Below are 27,467 nucleotides of genomic sequence, written 5' to 3'. Positions count from 1 at the left end.
TACTTCTTTTTTTTTTCTTCTTTTTTTTTTGTCCAAAGACTACAAATGTTTTTTTTTCTTTCTCTCAAGTTTACAAGGAGTGACAGGCAACTTCAGGATTTTCTAGCCCATCAGGTTCAGATCAACTTTCATCTGCTGCTGAGAGTTACATGACTTATTTTTACCAGTAGATGGAGCCACAACAACACTATATCATCTTTTTTCCCCCTTAAACTTAAGAACCTCATTTTAATATTTGATTTATTCCCACACTCCACCACAGGTAAAAAAGGTAATAAGCCCAAGATTGCATTAACTCAAGTCTTACGCAGAGTCATATTTTTTAGCTCTTCCTACTTCTAGCTCACTTTATGATCTTCAACAGGTCGGACATAGTCTACTATGCCACCTGTCAGCGTGGTGCACTGAAAGTAATCTCTGGGCCTAATTAAATCTTAAGCAATCAGGGCCACAGATGGAGCCGATCAGCGTGGGACGTGCCGCCTGCCAGGAGGTGTGTTCAGCGCGCACGCTCCGTGCTCTGCGGCCGCTCAGTAGTGCCGCGTTGCGTGAAGCAGCCCAGGAGATTTGCTCTACAAGATGTTTGGGTTTTTAGTCTCCAGAATCACGCGATTCATGCTGGAATACTGTGATGGAGAAAAGCGAGACAACTGCTTTCTTGTGCGCAAAAATGCCCCACGCGTTTACCTGTTTTTATCAGGAAAATTGTGCTAAAGGGTGATTGAGGAGTTGGAGCTCGACATAGGAATATGTAGCCTATAGTTTCTGCTAAACCAAAAGCTCAAAGCCATGTGCAAGGGAGGAATGGGTCGCAACAATGCCTCAACTTCGCTCCTCCAGACGCTCGTCCTGTCGCTGCTTTGCGCGCACTCGCTCGGACAGGTCTTCAACATGACGCTGTCCGTTAAAGAGGGCCTGCCAGCCAAAACCATCGTCGGAGATCTGGGAGCGGGGTTAAGCAGGCCGAGCACCGGGTTCTTCATCTCTGAGAGCAGGGACTCCTACGTGTTCCGAGACCTGGAAATAGACGCAGACACCGGGATCATCTCCACGGCTGTGATTCTGGACAGAGAGAGCAGAGATAAGTATGAATTCGTGGCAGCCACTCTCACGGGAGAGATGATCAAAGTGAAAATAGAGGTGGAGGATGTGAACGACCATTCACCTGAGTTTCCCTCAGTGGTGGCTGAGGTGGAAGTGTCAGAATTAAGCCCACCAGGGAGTCGCTTTCAACTTGAAGGTGCTAAAGACAAGGATGAGGGGGAGTTTGGCACCCAGGGGTACAGGATCACAGAGAAGGAGATGAGCGAGTTGTTCCATCTAGAGTCTCGCAGTGGATCTGAGAACCACCCCAGCCTGGATCTCATCCTTAATAACAAACTAGACAGAGAAACACTGGACTTCTACTCCCTGACGATCGAAGCCTTCGATGGCGGAATCCCAGCCAGGACAGGGACTCTTCGTGTGAACGTCCACGTCCTGGATGAGAACGACAACCCTCCCGTCTTCAACCAGACTGAATATCACGCCTATGTCCGTGAGGATGCTCCCATAACGTCTGCTGTGTGTCAGGTGCACGCCATTGACCTTGACCTGGGCGACAACGGCAGGATCACTTATGAGATCAACAGGCGGCAAAGTGACCCCAATGAAGTTTTCTCCATCAATGAAACCACAGGTGTGGTTTATCTCAACAAGCCGCTCGACTTCGAGACTCAGGCTTTTCACGAGTTGATCGTCAGCGCAAGAGACAACGGGGCACAGCCCGAGTACAGCAGCACTTTCGTGGGTGTCAAGGTGCTTAATATCAATGATAACAGTCCGTCCATCAGCGTGCTGTTTCTCAGTGAGACAGGAGATGCGGTGGTATCAGAAGCAGCAGCCGTTGGCGACTACGTTGCCCGGATATCAGTGTCAGATCCTGACTTTGAGGAGGAGAGGGTCAATGTCGAGCTTGAGGGAGGGGATGGGAAGTTTATCCTGAAGCAGACTGATGATTTCCTGTATGCTTTGTGTGTCCACTCTGAGCTAGACAGAGAAGAGAAGGATCTGTATGAGCTGAAGGTGAAAGCATCAGACTTTGGGAGCCCTCCTCTGAGCAGTGAGATGATCTTCCTCCTGAAGGTGTCAGACACAAACGACTGCCACCCTGTGTTTGAGAAGGATGTGTACATTATAAGCATTGCCGAGGACGCTCCACAGGGGAGCTCCCTTGTCCAGTTTCAGGCCCGAGACGCGGATGAAGGCGTCAACTCGGACGTCACTTACTCCATCCTGAGGTCAAACCAGGACAGCCTGATCAGCATCGACCCAGAGTCGGGCCTGGTCACCACAGCTGCGTCCCTCGACAGAGAGACACAGATGGAGGTGTGGTTCCTGGTGGTGGCAGCGGATGGAGGAGAACCAGCTCTGTCATCCACGGCCACGGTCACAGTGCTGGTCGAGGACGTCAATGACAACGAGCCAGTGTTCCTGCACCAGCTGTACAATGTGTCCATACCAGAGCACAGTGACGCTGGAAGCTGCTTTCTACAAGTACGTAGGAGAATATTTTTAACATCAAGCATCGAAATATAGAAATATTTATTTATTAGTGAACTTTCAAACAACACAGGACGTCAATCACATGTGTATCTGCTGCAGTTTTTCACTCAGATCATCCCAACACGCCGTGCTCTCTCTCCCTCTCTTGCCGTGTCTGCCTTACGTCACAAGAGACACAAGTAGCCTTCAGATTGTTTGCACAAAGGCATCAGTGTTCCTCCTGAACACACGCAACATGCAGCCTTTCCACTCCAGTGCAGCGTAGCCTTGACATGACAGATGTGATGCCTGGTACCACAGTAGTGCAGCCTGGCACAAACTGAAGCCCCGTTACAAAAGGAGCCTTATTTTTTTGTAAACATAGACAACATCTGAACTAGAAGTGAATTATAGTCATTGTTTTTTTTTGCTGAACTCCAAGTTTGTTTTGTATTGCGCAAGAGACTTGTTCCTTTGGTTTCAAGTCAACTCTACATCGATACAACGTGCATTGGAAAAAAGCTAATATGTGAGAATCAGAAGTAGTAACTGGATTAACTGGGAAAGCAACTAAGTGAAGTATAATAAAACGGATGCAGTCCTGTTACTTTAACCAATATCTTAAAATAAATGAGACATATACTGTATTTCCAGTAGTGAATCTCGTTAAAGGCGTGCTTCGTGTCCATTCAGACCTTGACCCACGTCTCTAACTTCCTGTGATCAGAGTTCATAAACTGTGAGGTGATATTATCTTTATGATGGGAAGCCCAACGCTCTCTCTGTAAAATGTCTCTGCTGTCACGGGTGCAGTCAGACATGAAAGGAGCTCGGGTCGGATATAAGGCGTGTTTTTTACTGTAACGCCGGTCGCCTTTTCTTTTCCACCGCCCTTTGATTGTGGGGGATTTTTTTTTATGCTTTTATTGTGTTGACCCTCTCTGAGAGAACAAGGCTACTATTATGCTTCAGAGTTGATGCAAAGGTTGAAAACCTAAAGGTCGGTTAGTAGAACACGGTATGCCTTTTAATAACAGATAGACGGGAAAGCTGTATTATTTTATGAGTCCTGCAAAATAAAACAAACAAAAAATTTTATATGAGCAACAAGTGTGAAAATACTTATATTTCAGTTAGTATGTAAGACATTTAAACTAAAACATTTAAAAATCTAATATTTATTTGTTAAAAATGTTAACAAGGTTAACTTTGTCATCTAAACGTAGAAGTACCAGGACCCGTCTATTATTTCTACACTGTAAAACATTCCAGCCCCATTAAAGGGGAACTACCGTTTTTCACAGCCTGGACCTTATTTCTGGCATAAACTACGATCGTTCACTCAACCATATAACTTTGGTGTCATTTGGAGTCATTCGGACGATATTTCGTTCCGCGTATATCCATATAGTGGGAGTGAATGGGGCACCGAAATGCAGCCTCTAAATAACGCATTATCTGCCGTGAAACTCGTTCATTTCACCAATATTTTGATATGATACGAGATAATTACAAGAGTCCCGACAATCACTGAAGGCTAACACGAGAGCTGACTAATCCAAAAAGTGATTGGCACTCGAATCAAAAATGAAAGCAGCATTGATCATGATGATGTCAGTAGGAAATCAGGTGGAAATGAAAATGAAAGTAAATATGTTATTGCTCATGTAAAAAGTACACCTTTAATTAAAGTGTTAAGTAATTTGATGATCACCTGTATTGTGTGAAGATGACGCTCTGTATTAACTGCTGTTTATGTTGAATGCGTGAGAAACACAGATTTTGCTTTTTTCACATAACTTCTTTTTGTTATTTTGTCAACTAGTCGACTAGATGCCTTTTAAACAACTAGCGCTCCTTCCACTGAGACACACGGCAAAATACCAAACATGTAGGATATTCTCAGTTTGACCTCGTCCTCATAGATGTGTGTGGAAAAGACCTCTTAACGAATGCCCAGCCAATAACAAAGACGGGACACTATCTACAAGTTGTTACTACATCGTTGCCCTTAAAATCTTCATACTCTTGTTTTTAGGTTGTCGCCACAGATGCAGATGGCCCTGAGTTCGGCACGCTGCTCTACTCGCTCTCTGATGGCTTTGACAGACAAGACCAACACCCCCTCTTCCAGATCCACTCACGCACCGGAGAGCTGTGTGTCTCGCAGGACATTGATCGAGATTTGGGACACACAGTCCACGACATTCTGATCAAAGCTGAAGATCCAGTGAGTTTTTTTTTTCTGTCTTTTTTCATGAGTAACTAACTCTGACATACAGATAATAATTGACTCCCTTCACAATGATCAGATGGAGATTAGGTTAGATTTGACTCGGCTCCAAAATCTAGCATTATTCTATTCTTTTCTTCCTTTCAGGGAGGCCTGAGCGCTCAAACCTACGTGCACATTGAAATAGAAGACTTGAATGATAACGCTCCAGTGTTCAACCCTGAGGAGTACACTGTGAGCATCAGCAGCCACGCACAGCCTGGCACAGAAATCGTCAGCGTTATAGCCACCGACCGAGACTCTGGCAGGTTTGGACAGGTCACCTACGATATCCTTCCTGGCGACATGTCCAGTTTATTTGCACTGGATAAGCAAACAGGTGAGAAATTAAGGTACAGTTTGTTTAATAGACATGAACACAGCACAACAGGGCGGGATTTGGGAGTTTTCAAACTCTATTTGTACGACTTCTCAAGCTTGATTTGTCACACAGATCCGCTCTCTAGTCTTTAATTAACTTGTGTGACTTGTCAGTTCCAGTGTGCAGGGATAAACAACTACTTAGTTTGTGTAAGTCCCCATGATATGATTGCCAGTGTCACCGCTCAGCAGGGGTGATGCAGAAAGCCCAAAAGCTTTAGATCCCCATGTGGCTGAGGGTAAGATCAGATGTAGGCTCAGCCACAAAAAAATATAAGCAAATTTATGAAAAACCTTTTAAGCCGTTTGTGTGTTTCCAAAAATCCTACCAGCACATGAATCAGTTTTCAAACTAAACACACCATCAGTAGTAGTTTTGACTCTCTGACCTCCCACTGAGGGCTACCATAATACAATTTGCCACTATGGGGATGCAAGATAAACTACATGCTTAAGCCATCTGTCATCACAAACAACTAAACAGACTTTAAGTCAGGTCAAATTAGAAAATAAAGCCGTAAAGAGCCAAAAAACAGTACAGGTGTTCATTTAAAATACCTGTATTCGGCAGCTTAAACAGATATCGTTTGTCTTTGTGCTGCATGGAATAACATTTTTTAGAGCCTTCCCCACCATGCTTCTTTTTGAAAGAATATTTAATTGTTACAGCTGCAACTGATGATATTTTCATTACAAATTATCCTTGTGATATTTTATTTTTCCAAAATACATCATATTTTAGTTAAATAGTTCAAAGCTCAAATCCGACGGTGATATTAAACAATAGAAATACGTAAATTCCCACATCTGAAGTGTTGATGAAAACACGACCGTGTGCCTCGCCTACTGAAGTCCGAACCTCACCTACACTCACTCCTGCCCTTGCAGGGATGCTCCTCCTGACCTCAACTCTGACCCACCTGGGCGCGGCCAGCGTGAAGCTTTCTATAACGGCGCGCGATGGGGAGGGCTTGACCTCTGCCAGGCCCGCAGAAGTCACCATCAATGTTCTGCGTAGTGCTCAGGCTCCAGCCGTGTTCCAGAGGTCACGCTACACTTTCGCGGTGCCTGAGGACGCATCACTGGGGACATCTGTGGGGATAGTGGAGGCCATCGATCCCACCGGTTAGTGTGCATCTGCTCAAACTGCATGATCATCCACTTTGATCAGTGTCTTCATTTACACAGTTGTAGAATAGAATTATTTTTAGATGGATCTCATGTTCATTCTCTCTGTATGTATGAGTCAGGGGTCAAAACCCTTGTTGATTCAGGAAGTGATTTAAATGTGTCCTGTTTGTCACACTTAGTGAAGATCCCTTTTATTCTTAAATTAGTGCTTTAGAGCTTCTTACAGTATGTTTGGCTCTCAGGAGTTCAATTATAGGCCCCAATTTCCGCCAACGGATTCACAGAAATGCAGGTCAGGGAATTTGGAAACTTTGCTGAAGGGGATTAACTCCAGCTAAACTTCAATGAACTCTTAATCTTAACATTTGTGAACAAAAAAGGTCATTAGATTAATAAGATGTGTTTAAATACTGTATAAATAATGTATGTTAACAGAACAAATACTGCGACCAGGTGGTAAATAAAGGCATTATCTTAAAGGATTATCTTAATCAGAACTGTCACAATAAAGTAAGTCCTTGATTTAAATGTCAAATTCTGATTGGTTGTTGCAGAAACCCTGATAAAAACAATAGAGCGGCCACCGTCATTACTCAAATCTCCCTCCAGACATGAAGAAGCGAGTGGCAAAGGAGAGCAGTTAATCTTTAATCTTCTTTAGCCACATGAAGACATGACAGATGATAAAGGGCCAAAGACAGTTGTACAATATATTCTATCTGTCGCAGTCACAGCGTACTCCCGTCATAGATATACCAATAGACCAGTGGTTTTTGTTATTATTAAAAATATTGGTTTCTTTTTTTTTATTTAAACATGTGTGAAATTCATTCATTTCTTGTGAAAGTCATTTTAAATACCAGAAGTAGAGACATTATAATTTATGATTTGTGTCCTAGGGTGATTTAACACTACATCTCCTCTCTGTGGAGAGTTTCCCTTCCTCGTCATCTTGTTACGTACTCCACTGACTGTTTTCAACCCCTCCACTACTCCAGACAGTCATTTAAGGCTGTCTAATCAGTGAACAGATTAACGCTTCAGTTTAAAGCTGAGACAATAGAACTGAGCCGGGGTTTGACAGAGGTCGGTCACCCCTAATCTCCCTGCTTGTTTCAGTGGTTTTTAGTTACTGTTGAAGCACTGCAAACACTTGGAGGGGATTAAGTGGATCTTCTGACCCGGACTGTAATTAACTTAAAGTTGCTTACAGTGTGTGTGTGTAGGAGAAAGAGAGATTTGTGTATTCATGTTTTTGTTATCATGCAGGTAAAATAGTTTGCAGTGTGATTCTCTGCCTCGTTTATAGCCTAAAACATTAACACCATTACCTGTGGGACCGGCTACTGTTTAAAGCTACAGTGCAGAGGTTTTTACTGCCCCCTTCTGGCAGAGAGGGGAATTTCTCAAATACTGTGCAGTAGCCGAGGTATGCCAACTGTCTACGTGCCGTCAGTCTCTTCTCTTATTTTGCCTCCGTGACTTGACAACCTGATACCTTGATGATTTGTTCATTTTATTTTATAGACCATAAAGAGTTTTTTTTACCCCCTGGCATTTCCTACCCTGATAGCCAGACCAACTGCCCCATACTGCTAGTTTTAAACAGATATTAACATCTTTTATAAATGTATTTATATTTCCATTAACCAAAACTGTTTGCATGTCTAAATACAACAACTAAATGTTAGTGAGAAACTGCACATTTACTATATGTGTGATTTCTCTTTCATGCTTCAATAAATTATCGTTTCTTCACAGCCTCCGTGGAATCTGTATCTTACCGCATCTCTTCCGGAGACCCTCAGGGTTTATTCTCCGTTCATCCCAAGTCCGGTCTCATCAGCAACATCAAACCTCTGGACCACGAGTCCCAGCCGTACGCCTTGCTGGTCCTCCAGTCCTACACCGACTCGTCTCCTGTCTACAGCACCACCCAGGTCAACATCACTATAGCTGATGTCAATGACAACGCCCCTGTTTTCCCGAAACGTAGCGACACCATCACGGTGTCACAGAACACTGCACCGGGAACGGTGCTGTTCATCGCTCATGCTCACGACTATGACAGCGGTGCCAATGGGAGGGTGCAGTATTACCTGAGAAGCAGCAGTAATGGTACGTTTGTTGTTGACCTCAACCTTGGGACAGTTACATTAAATCAGAGTTTACAGACAGATCACCAGCACAGGTACAGCCTGGAAATCGTGGCTAAAGATGAAGGAGAGCCTTCCATGAGCTCCACCCTGACCCTCACAGTTAACGTAGACCGAACCGCTGCAGAGGACGGCCTGGCCTTCGAGACGCTGGTCTACCAGGTGGAGATAGGTGAGGGCTATCGAAAAGACTCTCGGGTCATCCAGGTAAGGGCGCACCGGACGCGGAGCGCTCACATGTCAAACTCGGGCCTCACTTACTCTTTAGAGGCGGAAGCTGGGTTTTCTCCTGCTCCGTTTCGAGTTCATCCAAAGACCGGGTGGTTGTATCTCTCCCACAACCTCGACTACGAGGCAGAGTCCAATTATCGCTTTCGAGTCTTGGCCACTGCCGGCGAGGCCTCACTGGCGAACACCACGGCCACAGCCACAGTGATAGTTCTGGTGCTGGACATTAATGACAATGCCCCAGTGTTCAGCAGCGAGGTGTACTACTTCAGCGTGTCTGAGGGGTCGTCGCCACAAGGCCTAGTGGGAACAGTCAAGGGCCTCGATAAGGATAGTGGGAAAAACGGCCAGCTGTCCTACATCCTGCTCTCAGATGGCAAATTCTTTCGCATCAATTCTAAAACTGGTAAAAAAAAAACCATTCATAATAACAACAACATCCTTAGTTGATACAGGATTTGTACTGTGCAGCTGTGCTTCTTCATCTTTTCTCTGCACTTTTAGGTGAAATCATCAACTGGGTGGCATTAGACCGGGAGCAGCACAGCCAGCACAGTCTGAAGGTGATGGTGACGGATCAGGGTCACCCTCGGCTCAATGCCACCGCCACCGTTCACATCCTGATCACTGACATCAATGACAACGCTCCGCAGTTTACACACCTGCCTGCCACCAAAGAGCTGAATGTGTGGGTAAGAATGACTTCCCTCTCCTTCCCATACTTCCTTCACGCCACCACATCTACTGTTTGGGTCTGAAGCTGCTACCATTATGAAGTTACCAACCCAGGTATCATAACTTTAAATGGCTTCACACATCAGTGATCTTTTATAAAGGCTGGAGAGAGAACAGATTCAGATTTATATCTTTTTCTTTGTGTTTTTCCTATGAAGTTGAACATATTCTTCTCTTCATTGCAGATATGGGCTGATCTACCAGCAGGATCCCTGGTGACAAACGTGTTTGCCAAAGATTTGGATGCAGGGGAGAATGGAACAGTTACCCATTCACTGGTCACAGGTGAGGTGTAAATAAAGAACATATACTGTCATGCACCGATTACTGTTAAGTTCCTGAGCGTCACCACCTTGTACTTTTGTTTTCGGCTGATTTAGAAGATGACGATCTCGGACACTTTGAGATTGACAGTGAAAGCGGAGACATCAGAACAACGCAGCTTTTTACCCAAAACGCTGAACGGTACTACACTCTGAAAATAACTGCCAAGGACAATGGGGCCGTACCACTGGAGGATACTGCGGTCATTCATATACAGGTACGGGTCCTCCACAAGGACGGGTGTATTTGACTGAGTTTCAAATACAAGGCTTGACTTGAAATTTAGTTCAGTTTAGGAGACATTGAGCACAGAGATTGTCTTCCCGAATCGACAATCAGTGAATTCAGACGACAAAGTGAATGAAAGTGGAGTCAGTTAACAGATCCTGGCAGTGTATCTAAGATCTGAGGCTGCATTAATAGATTATCGCCAAAAGTCACATTAAAGAAAGAATGGAACAAACCGCAAGATGGACAAACAGAGAAAGTTAAACTGATAAAATTCTTGATTGACTAAACAACCAGGATATAATTACTGAGGTCACAGATCTGGAGTTCAGCTTTCACAGTTTTCCAAATTTCACTCTTTGTCTGCTTGTTTCTTTTTATTCTAACTTTACTTTGAAGACAAACTACTTCCGTCAGACTATCATAATCTAATGCATTCATTTTCACTGTTGTACCTAATGAATTGGCAAGTAAGTGTATATACCTGCTCCCTTTCCAGAGAGAAAAAAAGTAAAGTCATTGGTGTTGATTTAAATAAGTGGAGGAATATAAAAAAAAAGAGTCTAATTAACCAAAACTTTCGCGACCCCTCTGCAGTACCTCCACTGACCCCCTAGGGGTCGTGGACCCCCTGTTGAAGACCTCTGAGTTAGACCACACTGTGTTCAGTGTTTGAGTCCCAAAATGATGAATGTTTTTTTTCTTTTAACTCATAATTACGTTTTCTTTTTTCAAGCTTAAGGCTGATGTGATTCTGATTGTGACAGTGTTTGTCTCTCTTTAGTTCTTCCTTGTCTTTTTACCTTTTTTCTTTATTTAGCAGTGACTTTCAAGCTGTGTTGCACCATTTTGATGTTGAGCTAAAAAAACAAAACCAACAATATTCATGCTATTTCCCTGCAGATTCATGGACTAGACGATCCGTATAGCCAACAAATTCTACGTCATTTCTCAGTGAGGGAGGACACGGAGCCTGCAACTGTCATCGGCTCTGCCAGCGTTTCAGATAAAGGCAGGTTTCACTATTCCATCACTGAGGGTGATGGGAGTGTTCACTTCGGCATCGACGGCTCCTCTGGGGATATATATATCAACCAGCCGCTGGACTACGAGGCGGCCATGCAGTACTTCCTCATGGTTCGCGCTGAGGAGGTCGGCCCCTCCTCTGGTGTGAACGTGTCCGTGCTGGTCAGCGTGATAGTGCAGGATGTAAACGACCACACGCCCTGGTTCCCGGATAAACTGGTGATGTTTGGTCTGAGAGAGGACGCTGCCGTCGGATCACAGGCGTTTGCTTTTCACGCCAGAGACGCCGATGGGACCTTTCCAAACAGTGCCCTCCGCTACACTCTGACCTTTGACCCTGAAGTCAGCGGGTCACTGTCGCGCTTCCCCTTTCAGATCAACCCTTACACAGGGAGCCTGACCGTGACGGCACCTTTAGACCGCGAGAGCACCCCCAGCTTTGCCTTTACTGTGACTGCCACGGACCAGGCAAAGAGGAAGGATGAGCGCAAACAGACGTCAGTGACGGCTCAGCTCTTCCTGCTGGATGTGAACGACAACCGGCCGGTGTTTGTATCGGCGGACTCGGCTCAGGTGATGGAGGATGCAGAGGTGGGGAGTCTGCTGCACCATTTTGTGGCAATAGATGGAGATCAAGGTGAAAATGGGGTCGTCTCCTTCTCCATTATGGCCGGAAACAAAAAAGGATTCTTCACACTGGAGGAGAAAACAGGTATTGTGTGTTTTCTGGGTGGCAAAAAAATCCACAGACCACAATTTGCCTCTACAAGGAGATTTAGATTTGTCTTTCCTAAAAATGACATGAGTCAGAAGTCAAGCCCTTTAGGCCTATTTTTAATCTTAAACTCTTCCATATCCCGTAGGTCTCTTGTTCCTCTCAGCCCCTTTGGACTACGAGACACAGCGCCTCCACCGTCTGACCGTCCGAGCGGTGGATAAAGGTCTCCCCCCGCTCTCCTCCACCCAGACTCTGACGGTGGAGGTTGGGGATGTGAACGACCAGGCACCGATCTTCAGCCAGACCGCCTACAATGCCAGCGTGGCGGAGAATAGAGACCCCGGAGAACCCGTGGTCAGGGTCTCTGCCACCGATCAGGATTCAGGTAATTGTATTGATATTTAAATCCTATTTTTTTTGGTTGGTGATCACGGGAAAGGTAAAGTGGGGAAGAGGCACTTTGTCAATTGTTTAGAAAGGTATTATTTCAGGAGGACAAAGATCATGGTCCATATGTGTTTAGTCCAACCAACTCCTGACAAATAATAGTAAATCATGAAAGGTTATCCATGACCATCTGAACAGCAGTCTAACCAAATAAATGAAGTCACAGTTGTCTTTATAGCTCTCAGCAGATCTTTCAAATTCAGCTCATGAGGTCATAAAGAGGGCTTGATCTCAAGAGGTTGGTTCAGTTATTAGCTCTCAACCATACCAACAATTGTCCAAAAACAATTCACCAGTGAAGACCTTCTGAGATTACAAGCTACACGAAATAAAACTAGTGAAAGACTTTAAGATAAACTAATTTCCCATAGATTTATCTCTTTCTTTAATGGTTTGTCTAAATATACACAGTACATTTGGACGCTGACACATTTTTTAGTGAATAAAAATGTCTGTTTCTAAACCATTTCCCCTGTTTGGGTGTAAACGGCCTCAAATTAAGGAACCATATTTGGTAACTCTCATCCACACGTGCCTCTGAGCATGTGTGGTTGAGCAGCATGTGGTTTACATCCAGCCAATCAGCATAGATCAAGGAAACATTCTCAGGTTAAATCAGGGTCAAATGTGGTCTGCAAGGCCCAGCTCTGCATGAACACTTTATTAGGTACCACAAAGACGTGCCCTAATGTGATAATATGTATGATGACAAGTGCCTGATTAAGCACTTATGTTCTAATGGTCTAAATACATGTTTGCATTCATTTACCACTTAAGGACAAGGAACCACATGTTAATTCCATTGACCTTGATTTTCTTCATGAAAATTCAAAAATTTTTACACCCTACAATAACGTCTGTGAAGGTTCTCAGTCATCCAGGTCTTGGTGTATCCAAAAAAGGTTCAAAAAAGGCAACTGGACTTGTAGTGTTTTTTGAGAAGACGTTTCACTACTCATCCGAGTAGCTTCTTCAGTTCTAGGGGACTGGTGGGAAGTTCCTATTTAAACCTCAGACTTCCCACCAGTCCCCTAGAACTGAAGAAGCTACTCGGATGAGTGGTGAAACGCCTTCTCAAAAAACTCTACAAGTCCAGTTGCCTTTTTTTGAACCTTTTTTGAATAGGGTTGAAATTTAGAATTTCCAAGTATTTCAATGAGTGCCATATAAAGGGTTAAAGCAGAGACTATATGCACTTTAAGCCTTTATTCCCAATATAACATGACTATGTTTTGGTAAACGGTAAAAAAACAGCTTGAAAATATCAGTGTCCAAACACACGTGGGCCTAACTGTACATCCTGTACATGTTTTCCAGAACATCTGTGACTGTGCTTGTTTTCCATTGATGAAAAAAAAATGACAAATGAAGTAGAAGCCAGTATGATGGAGGCTCTTATTGAGAGCAGCTGAAGCAGATGTGACCAGAAGTCTGAATTTTAAATTGAAGTTGTAATCCAGAGACTGGAGTATCTGGCTGTATCAACTATTATGGATTTGTAAATCAGTCTATACTAGAAGCCAAATCTCTCTCCTGTTAATTTTGCATTGTTTTTTTCTCTTTAGTCCTTATTTTTGAGGAGAGCAGGTGTTCTTTGTTGTAAAGTCATCAGTTTTGAGCTGTTGGTCTGAGATGAGGCAGTAAGCCTCCAAGGTGCCTAGATGGCAGCACTAGCATGTGTCTTTGAAGCCCAACGGCCTCAAACCATAGATCCAGTAGGTATAAATCCACACTGAGACACGTCTAAATAAAATAAAAACACCAAAATCCAAGCTAAGACCTTTGCTGTTTAAGCAGTAGTATGACAGTCTGTGTTTATTATGTTTAATGTGTAGTACCACATGACTAAATACAGCTGAGCAGCGGCTCACCCTGCCGTGTTTTGGTTGAACTTCAGGTCTGCTTACAGTCAAGGTTATCATGAAGTTTTCTTTACTCCATTAGCAGTTTAACTGAAACCTTATCCCCGCACGCTGTTGTGTCTTTTCCGCGGGCTCTGTCCATTGTGCATCCCACCAAATCACATCCATCTGACCCCGAATCACGTCCACAAATCTGCACATCAGCCCTGTTTATTTTAACACACCGTGCACGGGGGGCCTCCTAAGTCCCATTTCGTCTGGTCATGTTGACAGTAGGAGTCTTTTTAAATACTGGAGGTGGAGGGAATGTGACAGGAGGATCTGTACAGGAGGGGTGTTAATGTGAACTTACATTTTTGGTGGGTGAGAATTGTCCAAGAACAGCAAGCACACGCCTCCTCTGGGAGATTTGAAAGGTCCTCTCTCAGGATGATTTCCATAATTCGAGCCACCTGTGCCAATAGGCGCCGACGTGTTTTCATCAGTCTCTTCAAATCTGCTCGTCTGGCTCTCCCACCGGTCCTGTTTGATTATCATTTGTGCTGCTTTTTTATACAAACTCTCACCAAAGATGACCATTGTTTCTGGGCCTGTGATGGGACCTGTGTGCAGCCTCCGTGTGCCGGAGTCAGTCAGAGGAGACGTTCAAAATCAACGAGGGCACATCCTCAATTTCGCTTTGTTGAACCAGTGATGATGTGTTAGTTGTGCTGAGATGCAGTTTCATTATTTAGGGTAAAGCTCAGACCTCAGAACTCAGTTTATTGGGACAGAAAATTTGATGAACATACAGCTTGATCTTACGTTTCACACACTCAACTTAAACTAAAGATGGGGAACCACCGGTGCACAAACACAGATACATCGGACACACCGCACAGTTTGGTTGCAACTAAATGAAGTCAGTCAATTGTTATTCATGAATGGTCACTCAGCTTGCTTGTTAGACTTTTAAAAACACCTTTTCTAGTGAGCCTGGATTCAGTTTCATTGCATCATACATCAGCCAAGTTGTTTTACTTGGACTTGACTCTAAAAACAAATTGATACACAATTTCTCACAAGTCCAGAAATAAAGTGAAACACTCCAGAGAAGCATCTGTTAAAAGTTTTCATAGTGGCTGTTTCTTCAGTAGAAAACAGTGATGACAGTGAAGTCAAGTCAGCTTTAATGGCTCTATGATCAACGACACACCAGACAAGGACTGTTCTTGTAACACTGCATGCCTTTATCATCCAGTGCCGCCATACCCACGCTTCACCCAGCGTCTACAGAGATATTCTGATCCCGAGATAATGCAATATTACGCATAATTGTACTGCAGCTGCTGGGAGACAACAAGAGACTCCACCACAGTCTGTTTATAGCGTCATAGTGAACCTGTTGTGTGGTTAGCAGCAGAAGAACCATGTAAGCCAGAGACAGACGAGACCCAGAGTAAAGTTTCTCCTCTGCTGTTTTGCATTTTAATGATGACACGTTCAGTCTTGCATTTTTTCCCCGGTGGTTCTGTTTTGAACAAGACATTAGAATGAGGACTGTCTGAACCAGAAGCAGCCATAAGACCTGAACTCACTCGAATAGGCGAGTGTTGTTTCTCTTCTAAATGCATGTATTGCAATGTACAACTTTGTATATACAGTACGCACCAATCAGGCATAACATTATGACCACCTTCCTAATATTGTGTAGGTCCTCCTTGTGCCTCCAAAACAGTTGTGACTCATCAGAGAATGGACATGGGCCATCTGAGGGTGTCCTGTGGTGTCTGGCAACATAATGTTGTTAGTGGGGGCCTTTGGGCCCTATGGGTTGAGGGGAGGGGGCCTCTGTAGACCAGGATTGTTCCGGTGCATCCCACAGATACTTGATCAGTTTGGGATCTAGTGAATTTAGAGGCCAGATCAACACCTTGTACTGTTCTTCATGTTTTCTGAGTTGTTCCTAAAGCGTTTTTGTGTGTGTGTCTATCAGGCTGCATCCTGCTGGGGATGGATGCTGCCATTAAGGAGTGTCATTGGGTGGGGGTGTCTGGTCTGGTCTAGGCGGGTGGTACATGTCTAAGTAACATTCACATGAATGCTGTTTTACCAGCAGAACATTGTATTGTCACAAATGGTCAATGTTATTTACTTCTCCTGTCAGCGGTCATAATGTTATGCCCGATCGGTGTATATACATATATACTGTAGGTACAGATACTGTATAATTACATTACATTATTGCTTTTATTACCCTGTGTTCACCCCCAGAGGAGAATGCTGTGGTGTGGTACAGCTTGCTGCCAGGCCCCGGCTACGAGCTCTTCAGCATCAACCCGTACACCGGTCTGATCACCACCACCTCCTACCTGGACAGAGAACAGCAGCAGCACTTTACTCTCAGAGGTAAGACACGTGAGCAAAATATAATCAACTCACGGTTAAAACCAGTTCAAAGCTTAAGTTCAAGTGTTTTTTTTTATTATTGTTATTTCTAATTTAAGATAGGAGATCAAGTCAAACATACGGGGAGTGTTTATAGAGGAGGCTCTCCTCCTTGGCAAAAAGAAAAAAATGCTCTAAACTATTCAGGCCAATTAAGCTCCAGGGAAAATGAGCAGTTGTGCAACATCACGCAGTGAAAGTCATGGATTTAATAATATGAAAATTAAACCATAATCTCGTAATTACAAGATTCGGTGTGCCAGGATTTGTGTTATTCAGCTTGGCAGGTGAGCAATTGATTGATCACAAACTTATTTATTTGATTTAATTATAGCTGCATATTGCAACATCAGTGGGGAAAAAAATAGTTGGGAATGTTGGGATAAATACCTAAATTATTCAGAAACTTGTTCTGATTTGTCTGATTGTTGCACTGCAGCTCAACAGGAAGGATTTACAGCTGAACATATTTAAAGTCAGGTATATGTAAGTGTATTTGGTCTGCTGTTTATCTTCAGTGACTGTTATCGGGGTGTCCCGGGGAATCATTGTTAAAATAAAATCCCCTTTTGATGTGACATTTATAATAAAACCAGCTATTTGACTCTTTCCGCCTCACAGCTACACATTTCAGTCAATAACCGTCTCAGATCCACCTACTAAAGGCGCATATAGATATCAAAGCGTATCTTAAAGAGATCCAAACCAGATGAAACGAAACATATTAAGTGGTTTTGTACAGTTTCGATCAAACGCGGACATTTCATTTATTCCCTGCCCCTTTCTGTTTCTCATTCCGTCTCCATCTCTCGCGTGTCACGCTTCACCGCTCAAGTCATAAAGAATTCAAGGTCCGCCTTCTGTATAAAAGCAACATTATTCGGCAGATTGATTTATGTTAAGGAAACAGAGGACTTTTAAAGGGCCGAGCTGCAATATATATCTAACCTCCGCCGACTGTGCTGCCTCCAGCCTCCATCATCTGAAGTGTTTGCTTTCGCTCTCACATGGGTACACACAGGAATTACGTTCAACCTATTCAGCAGCGTTTAGTGATAAAACTGCTTTCAGATGTTTTGTCATAATATTTGTGCAGTTGCCAGTATGATGAACAATTAAGTTCAACAATAAAATATAATAACAGGAAAGGGTAAACGTCTTGATGTCGAGCCAAACTCACACAGGGCTTGTTTGGAAATACCGAAATATGTGGAGACAATTTTCTCTGGCTGCAGATGAATTTGGAAAGAAATAAAATACCACATTCTTTTCAGCACGTATTAAAGGCTGTCTGTGTATACTTCACGTTGACAGGGTTATTTTTTTCGCTTTCATTCTGTGGAGTTTGCGCTGCCGTTAAAAAATCGAATCTGGCCTCGTTCTATGGTGAGCAGATGGCGAACGGAGCCAATAATTGCTTCATTGCTGTGTTTTGAGTGGCTGTCAGTCAAATCAGTCCACCATTTTGGCCCAGTTTAAAATATAATAACTCTTAAATTGACTGACACTAAAGCTTTTACAGGCATTCAAGTCTACAGAGGCCGGTGGTGAAAGTCTAGTGACATTTGCATCAGATCTACGGCTGCGTTTCTTGTTTTGCTGATGTTAGCATGGTGACATTGTGGTAAAGACGAATATGAATATAATAGATGAATATAATAGATGTTCTATCTGCATTTTGCTATCTGATAAGCTGAATCTGCACTGTATCCCACTGAATGAAGCAGGGGTGATCCTAGGCTCTGGAATCCCCAGACAAAGACGTGTACGTTTTCTTTCAGCCCTGTCCAAACTAGCATAATCTGTTTTAGGGTAGATGTAAGAGGAACCCTAGAGTTGTGGCGCATTGTCGATGCACTGTAGGGGCCTTCATAGATCTAAGGGGGTTTATGGTTGTCATTGCAAAATACGCCAAATGTTAGCCATCTGGGGGGCCCCTCAAATTTTTTATAGGGTTTGCCTGTAGTGAAAACCCTAGTAATCTTAGGAAAGAATCATATATCAATAGAAACTGCAGCAAAACATTTGCAGATTTAAAGAAATATCTAAATGCCGTGAATGTCCGCAGAAAAAAGAAAGCGAGCGCTGACCAAGTGTGAACACCTTCTGATCTCTGTTTGCAGTCCAGGCCCGTGACAGCGGCGCTCGGCCTCTTTCGAGCACAGCAACAGTGCTGTGCTCGGTGCTGGATGACAACGACAACCCTCCCGAGTTCATGCAGTCGTCCTTCCGAATCAGCCTGCCAGAAAACCTCGCTCCTGGGGTCGTCCACACCGCTCAGGCCTCCGACCCAGACCACGGAAAAAATGGCACCATACGCTACTCTATACTAGGTAAGGAAATCTCGGATGGTTCTGCGTATCAAGCAATGACTTTTCTTTGAAACACAGCAGTTTGAAAATGATCTGTTATATGATCTGTTATAGGTCACAGTTTACGACTGACTTCCTCAATGCTGATCTACCATACGTACCACAGTTGTGCATATACATAAGGTTCTTCTGTAACCCTAACCCTAACCCACTTATTGATGAAGCTATAAAAACCTCCTTCAGTTTGTTTCTGACTTCCTTTAAATCCTGTCCACTGTTGACATACCTCTGATTGTCTCTAGGTGAGGACTACCAAGGTCGGTTCACCATCAACAGTCACACAGGTGTTATCAGCACCACGCAAGTTCTTGACCGGGAGGAAACTCAGAATTACACCCTCACCATACAGGCCAGGGACAATGGTTCGACTCCCCTCAGCTCGTTGACACAGCTCCAGCTGGTGTTGCTGGATCAGAACGATAACATCCCCTCCTTCAACCGTAAGAGCTATCAGGTCTCCATCAGCGAAGGTCTACCTGCAGGAGCTGAGGTCCTTCAGGTTACTGCCTTTGATCCTGACGAAGGGTTCAATGGGGATGTGACGTATTCACTGACGGAGGACAGCAGCCAGGGTGCCTTTTCAATGGACCCCTTCACAGGAGTGATCCGTACCACCAGGACTCTGGACAGAGAGAGCAGGGCTCAGTACACCCTCAGAGCTGTGGCTACTGACGGCTGCACTCAGGGACCACTGAGCTCTGTGGCATCAGTGACCATACAGGTAGAGGATGTGAACGACAACATGCCAGTCTGTGACCAGAATCCCTTAAACGCATGGGTTTCCGTGAGGACTCCGCCGAACCAGATCGTTACCACGGTCATGGCAACAGATGCCGACCAGGGTGAGAACGGGACGGTACAATTCATGTTATATGATGAGGAAAATCTGTTTGACATCAACACCGAGTCCGGAGACATCGCACTGAGAAGACGAGTGAGAGCGGGTTTCTCTGGGAAGAAGTTGCAGGTTGTGGTTTCAGACCGTGGACAACCCGTTCTGACCTCCACCTGCCTCGTTTTCATCCATCTGAAGGGAGAACATGAAGGTCTTCAGTTCACAAATAAAGTCTACAACGCTACCATCAAGGAGGACAGCAGAGCTGGTAAATTATACCACCTGAATTCCTATTTTTCTCTCTGATAACAAATAATAACCTCATCAGTCTTTTCACATTCTTTTTTTCAAGGTACTTGGATTGCGAAGGTGGAGGCCAGCGACCAAACCAACAGCAGACACAGAATAACATACACCATATTTAGTGGTGATGAAAACCACATTTTCTCCATTAACCGTCACACAGGTAATCAAATTTTGCGTAATGTTGCTTTTGTTCTCTTCACTTCCATTCAAAGCTGTTTAGCAGATGGCAGTCATGTCATGCAGGAACAGGAACGTCATACATCCTTTCATTACTTAAATTATGCTAATTTCCCAAATTCTCCTGCACTCATCCATTTTATTTTCCTGAGAAATATCCAGAAAATCACTGCCTAACAAATTAGAGCTTCTAAGCCAACCATGTGGAGCTATTTTTTTTATTATTTGCATCCCTCCAGCGTATCTGCTTCATCTGTTTATTTATATTCAAGTATTGCCTGCTTGATTTTATCGTATTTGACCCCCAAATCCTTCTTCCTGGATTCATGTCTACATATAGCTGAGTCAAAGACAAAGTTTTATTCTGACGTTAGACAAAATACCACAAGAACCATAACATGTTTCTGTGTTTCGGCAATTGGCCTTTCCTATGACTCGGCATGGCATGAGGCTTTGGTTACGTCTCTGCGAAGTGTGCAACCTGTAGCCTGCAGCTCTTCATCTAACAGCTCACTGTGGCTGCTGCTTCTTGTCCCATTACTCCCTCCATTATGTCAAACTGAACAGACATCGGTGTGCCAAAAATGGCACATTTTTTGATAAATAACAGCGGGTTAGGGTTAGGGTTAGCTACAGGCATTTTTTCTCTAAACCATTCTGTGACACCATAATGGCAATATGCAATATAGTGACATAACAATGCATTTATTTTTAATAAATGCCTTTGGGGCTGGTGCTTCAATATTACAATCTGTAAAATATTCTTCAATTTTACTTGACTTAAACTGACTCTTCCCTCTTACGTAGGCGAGATCCGAGTCCAGAAGGATAACTCTCTGGACTTTGAAGTGAGCCCTGAGATCCAGCTGGTGGTGCTGGCTGACAACGAGCTTCAGACTGCTCACTGCAGGGTCTCCATCACCCTGCAGGACATCAATGACAACCCACCGTTGTTTGAACACAGCAGCTACAGAACAGCTGTCTGGGAGGGGCAGGTACACAACACCTACATTATGCAGGTAAGCATAATAACTTATTTCCTCTATGGCATTGGATCGCCAAGCAAGCATATCGTTTGATGTATTTTGAAGGGATCCTGATACTGACCACCTCACACATTCTGAACAGGTGTTTGCATCAGATGCCGACAGCGGTATGAACGGGCAGATTGAATACTCCATCCTGTCTGGTAACCATAATGAAGCGTTCATTTTGGACTCTGTGAGAGGAATCCTTGCTACGAATGTCTTACTGGACCGTGAGATCACTCCCTCATACAAGTATGCTAAACTTGCACATTCAATAATATGAAGTCGGCTTTTATTGTCTGCGAGACGTTTAAAGAATGGCTAATTAAATTGTTAAAAAAAAAAAATAGAATCAGAACAGCTGAGTTTGTGTTATGTTTTTGAATAGTAAAGGGTAACAACTGCTGTTTTGTCTTTGTTAGGAGGATGTTTCAAGACTTATGTATTAGTTTGAATTAATTTAAAATGGAAGTCAATTATTACTGTGTGTGACTGTGTGTGTGTGATAATGTGGTGTTGTGGGGCCACTGCTTAGATGCATTTTAAATGGTAGCAGTATTAGGTTTGCAGATGCATGTGTGATTTCTACGTGACTCGTGTTAATTTATGCAATACATGAATTTCTCATTAGTAAAATTAGTAAAAGAACATACGTAAATGCTTCCAGTAATTCCATTATGACTGTGCACTACCTCTACTTTCTATATCTAAACATGACATTTGCACATTCGGATGTGTTGAAGACATTATTTTTTATTTCCTTAATATTGCAGGCTGGTTCTGCAGGTGGTAGACAAAGGAAAACCTCCTCTCAGCAGCACCGCCACCGTTAGAGTCCAGGTGGTGGATGTCAATGACAACAGCCCTGCTATCCCGCCCATGGAGCCAGTGGTTATAGCTGAGAGTAAGCCTCCGACATAGTCTTTGATTTCTTTGACAGTCTCATTTGGTGATCAGTTACTCATTGTACAGCATCATTTAAATGTGACTTCGGCACTGAAGCTGAAATTACAATCCACATTTCTCCTCTTCCCAGATCTGCCAGCAGGTTACATTGTCACACAGGTGACCGCTAACGACGTTGACCTGAGCTCAACTATCACCTACAGCTTTTCAGACAACAGTAGCACCAGCGTTCCTTTTACAATCGACCGATACACCGGTGTCATCACTCTGACTCGAGCCCTGGACTACGAGGAACAGACGGAGTACGCTCTTACAGTCTGGGCGTCTGACTCCCTCCACCAGACATCTGGAGAGGTTAAAGTTCAAGTGCTTGATGTCAATGACAACGCTCCGGCCTTCACTCAGGTCTCCTACCAGGTACACAGGATTTATTTATCAGTAAATGGGCAGAGAGGATTTGTAAGTGAATTATTATTGTTCTGTTTAAGACACAGATAATCATTCTGGGTTTTTAGCTACAGACATTCTTGAGTCAAGTATCTTCCTAATGACTTCCTAACAATAACAGATCATTTGATTGCTTATCGTTATTTGAGCATGACCTTAGAAATTCTCTAGTAATTCGATCTGTCACTACCAAAAGGAAGGAGAACTCACAAGAGATCTATTTAAAGTAGAATTAGTCAAGTAGCTGCTCAGATCCATAACTGTCCAGACTGATATGTGAAGCGAAGACATGGAGGTCATTTAATAAATGTGTCTTTGCAGAACATTATTACGGTATGCCTCAATTAATTTGACCTTAAATATCATCACTTCATCATTTTATCCTGTTTTGTCATTTTGTCATGACTTCCTTTGGTCAAAAGTTTGTTTTATTAAGTTCCAGTGACTTTGACCTCTGACCCACTGACCACCAAATTCATATTAGTTCATCCCTGAGTCCAAGTGGACGACTGTGCCAAATCTGAAGTGTGCCTGAGATTCATGAGATATTGAAAGAATGGACAATCCCCCAATCATTAAGCCTCTGGCTACAGCTGTTCCAGTCATGGAGGCATAAAAATGAATCATCGCGATTACAGCTGCAGTTGAGATATACTTTTAATCCCAACTGTAGTATTACACATTCTTCAAAAACACTGGGTGCATACGCATGCCCCATAAACGTTAATACCATTACCCGACTCTCTTAAATTTCATGTGATTTATTATTTGTTTTCTCTTTCAGGTTGAGTTGTCAGAGCTGGCCTCAGCAGACACCTTCGTTCTGTCGGTGTTTGCTACCGACAGAGATTCTGGACTCAATGGAAAGATCAGCTACAGGCTGCTTTCATCTCCTCTGCAGGGCTTCTACATACAGCCAGACAATGGTAAGGACAGTTTAAATGCCAATAAAACTAACATCACACTGCACAGCAAAATCTACTGCATACCATGATGTAGTGTGATTCTGTAAAAGCCATTACTTCATGCTTTATAGCTTCATGAATTATGTCTGATTTTCATATGCATCAGTCTCATTCTGTCCATTAAAATCAAGTTGTCTGGCACCGTTAAGAGGGCACATGCCAAAGTAAAGGGCACAGAGAAAGTCTTGGCTTGGTCGTGAGCAGCTAAGCATACAGCACCAAAGGTTACTGAGGGTGTTCCTTCTGCCAGTAGCAGTATATTCACCACTGTTGGTATTCTTGACGTCTTGTGAGCGTGAGCTCCATGGACATGCTGCTATGTCCATTTTAAAAATCACCAAATCCTTAAAAATAAGGTAAATCCCACAGAGCAGGAATCAAGCCAGCTCTCCTCCGCTCCGGCCACTAATTTTCTCTCAAGAGTGGTTCATGGGCTTCTATCATGTTTGAACCCCAGAATTAATATCCGAGAAGCACATTCGTCCCATTATGTGGTGAGGAGTACAAATGGAAATTTGCATCGATGTTGACTGAAACTCTCTAACTAAAATCCAACAATGTGATGTGGGTCTTTCTGTGGTTGGGTACCCCTCTGTTTTTCCATGCTAATATGTTTCACAAACAGTGAATTGTGCCGCCATAGAGTGAAGCCTCAGAATGAGAAAAGTCATCCTTTAGAGAAGTAGCAGTGAAGTGGAATAATAAAGCGGACGGACAAACTCTTTGTTGCCATCCAACAAGAAAATTGCTCTTATAGTCCGCACATGGGTTTCATTTAAGAATTGTTACTCAGGAAATGATGTTTCATTGCGGTGTCTAATGACCAGGGCAATTTTGATTTAACTCTCTCAAATATTGTCACACAGTCAGACGTAATTTATAGTCCTTCTTCCTAGGAGAAACACATCCAGGAACATTGTGTGTATCTTTGAACCATATGTTAAAGCAACTGAAATGCATTACAATTTTGCACTGGTGAGAGGTGGTTGCTTTTACTGAATGTTTAATTGCAATTCATTATATCATCTTAACAAACTGAGTGTAATGTACTGTTTTGTATTTGTTTGTACCTCTGGTTAGGATTAGGGTTAGCACCTTAGATCCTTGCATCTACAAGTTACCATGTTATCTCAGCAATGATCTGACAATTTTCAAAAGAGTTTTTTTGTGAAATGTTTAGTGGAATTGAGTTCAGGTGAATGTGGAAAGTTCATGATTGTCAGGAGTGTTTATTGGTCTTCAAGTAGTTCTTCAAAGCTTTGAACTCCGGCCCGTAGTCCGTCTGTGGGTCCATTATTATGAGCAGCTCCCATCATATTATAGTTATAGATCCATTGGTAATTGGGTGGCATTTTTTTGTCTTGCAGGGTCTATTTTCACCAACAAGCCCTTAAAGGCCATCACAAACAGTAACCTGGTTCATCTTCTGGTTGAGGCGAGAGATGGAGGCGATCCCGTGCGCTCTGCTGTCACATCTGTTGACGTGCTGATTCTGGACACCAACGACCACGAGCCTTTGTTTCACCAGGATGTCTACACACTGTCCATCCCAGAGGACACGCCCACAGACACTACCCTGCTGACGCTCTCTGCAGAGGACAAAGACTGGAGCCCCGAAAATACCCATTTGGACTACACCATCATCAGAGGAAATGAGGAGAAGAGATTCTGTCTGGAAGTTAAAATGGTACAAGCTGAGAGTCAGATGAAAAATGTTGGAAGACTTGTTCTGTGTAACCCTTTAGACCGTGAGACCACTGATAGCTATGTGTTAACAGTGAGTGTGTCTGATCGAGGAACGCCTCCACTGAACAGCTCTGCTGATATCATGGTGACTGTGATGGACTGCAATGATAATGTCCCTGTGTTTACCAACACGGAGTACCACGCACAGGTTAGCGAAAGCGGCCAGATAGGAACTAGTCTGGTCCAGGTCAGGGCTCGGGATCCTGACCTGGGAACCAATGGCTTGCTCCGGTATCACATTGTATCTGGGAACAACAAAGGTCATCTCAAGCTAGACGATCAGTCTGGTCTTCTGGTGGTCAACCACTCACTTGACTATGAGGAAGACTCAAAATACACTCTCACCATCAGAGCTTCAGACGGGGGAGGATCTTCTGAAAACCACAATGTGGCTTTCACAGTTGTGTTCATCACAGTGTTGGATGAGAATGACAACACTCCATACTTCATGTTCCCTACAGTAAACTGTTCTGTGCTGGAAAACCTTCCAGCATTTACCCATGTGTGCTCTGTCCATGCTGTTGACAACGACTTAGGTCCCTATGGCCAGCTCACTTACTCCATTCTGTCCTCTTGCTTCATGGACTATGGCAGCGGCAGCCCGGAAAGGAAGGAGGCTTTCGCAATTGACCCCCTTACGGGCGACATTCACACCAGACAAACCTTTGATTACGAACGAGAGAGTGAGTATTGTTTTGTAGTGGAGGCCAGGGACAAAGGCGACAAAGCAGCTATAGTGAGAGTGCAGGTGACCATCAAGGGAGTGGATGAGTTCAGTCCCGTCTTCACCCAAAAGCAGTACCACTTCCTCCTGCCAGAAAACGTCAAGCCTGGAGAGACGTTTGGTTACGTGATGGCGATGGACCATGATGGGGGTATGGATGGGCTGGTGGAGTACTCGCTTGTGAGTTCACCCCCTTTTTTCTCAATTAACAAAACAATTGGTGCTATCTTCGTGTCAGGACCTGTATATCACAGAAGAGGCAGCTACACCAGTGAGGATATGGTGGAGCTGGTTGTGTCTGCAGGTAGCCCCAGACTGGGCTCCAAGACTACAACCTGCCGGGTTTTTGTCAACATCTCAAGCTCAGCAGAAGCACTAACCGGGGCACCTCTTGATGCACACATGCTTAGTCTGAGTGTCTCGTTAATCATGTTCCTCTTTGTCCTCGTCATTTTTGTGGGTTTAGTTCTCAAGTACAAGATCAAAGAAGCTGCCGTCGGAAAGGCCGCTACCATCGCAGCACACTTGAACCATGGTAGTGGCTCGTTCAGTAGATCCAATAGTCAAACGCAAAGTGTTTTATCTCTACATGAGATAACACGGCCAAGCATTCAGTTGACCAAAAACGACATCTCAATCCCATACAATCAGTCAGACTCAAGTGGTCGTGGATCAGCAGAAGGTGAGACAGCTGAGGACCAGGAGATCAAGTGGATAAATGAGTTCCCCTGTCGTAAAAGAGATGCATCCAGCAAACAAACAACAGAGATCCCGGAGTCTACCTTACCTGGAGATAATATCTCTTGTCACTCTATTGATGTAGGGCCAGAGCACATTTTATCAATCAATAAATGTTTAGCATCAGCGATGGCCAGCACAGAAAGTATTCACCACTTCAGAGAGGAGGGAGGAGGTGAGGGGCTGCTTTCTGCAATACTTAAGGCGAGGGATTTGGAGGAGAGCATGGGAACAAAAGGCTATACCCCCCTCTCTGAAGCCCAAGCCTCTGCAGATTCTCTCTCTTCACTGCTGTGTCTCGAGGAGCAGCTGCAGGGCAGCTACTGCTGGGACCACCTTTTGGATTGGGAGCCACGCTTTCAGACTCTGGCCTCCGTATTCACAGATATCGGGATGCTCCCTGATGAAGAACTTCAAGGCGGCTGTGAGGACTTAGCAGTAGAGTCAAACTGTCTCATGTACCCACCGCCTCTTTTAACAGGAGTAGCCCAGTCTGGCATTAGGACTGTTCCTCCACGAAAACCCGGACGTGTGCCAAGCCTGAGCAGGAAGACCTCTTACCGTAAATATGTGTATTCCCCCTTAGTCAGGAACACAGGACTGACCCCTTCAGCCATGACACCCACCTTCTCCCCTTCACTGTCTTCCCTCACCATTAGGACACCCAGTGCCTCACCAGTTGTCTCAGAGACTGGGGTGGGGGGCATCAGGCTTGACTCTGGGCCCCTCACTGCAAGCCTTTTGGAAGCAGAAATACAGGTGTAG

General features: G+C 44.0%; 1 protein-coding gene across 1 annotated transcript; it reads left to right on the top strand.

Moving 5' to 3' along the window:
- Positions 1-289: 289 nt before the first annotated feature.
- On the top strand, positions 290-27,467 carry dchs2 (dachsous cadherin-related 2; the record flags this gene model as incomplete). Its single annotated transcript, XM_084568938.1, has 20 exons — positions 290-2,535; positions 4,562-4,753; positions 4,904-5,135; positions 6,065-6,301; positions 8,069-9,097; positions 9,196-9,383; positions 9,612-9,711; positions 9,807-9,967; positions 10,882-11,716; positions 11,868-12,107; positions 16,285-16,419; positions 18,582-18,791; positions 19,073-19,933; positions 20,018-20,131; positions 20,956-21,167; positions 21,277-21,428; positions 21,950-22,080; positions 22,213-22,499; positions 23,314-23,455; positions 24,862-27,467. The coding sequence occupies exons 1-20, from the start codon at positions 790-792 to the stop codon at positions 27,465-27,467; spliced, it is 9,810 nt and encodes a 3,269-aa protein (XP_084425064.1). The 5' UTR covers positions 290-789.

The sequence above is a fragment of the Chelon labrosus genome (assembly GCF_963514085.1).
Source record: "Chelon labrosus genome assembly, chromosome: 2".
Taxonomy (NCBI): Eukaryota; Metazoa; Chordata; class Actinopteri; order Mugiliformes; family Mugilidae; genus Chelon; species Chelon labrosus.
The sequence above is the reverse complement of the archived record's forward strand: the minus strand, read 5'-3'. Positions and strand labels throughout refer to the sequence as shown.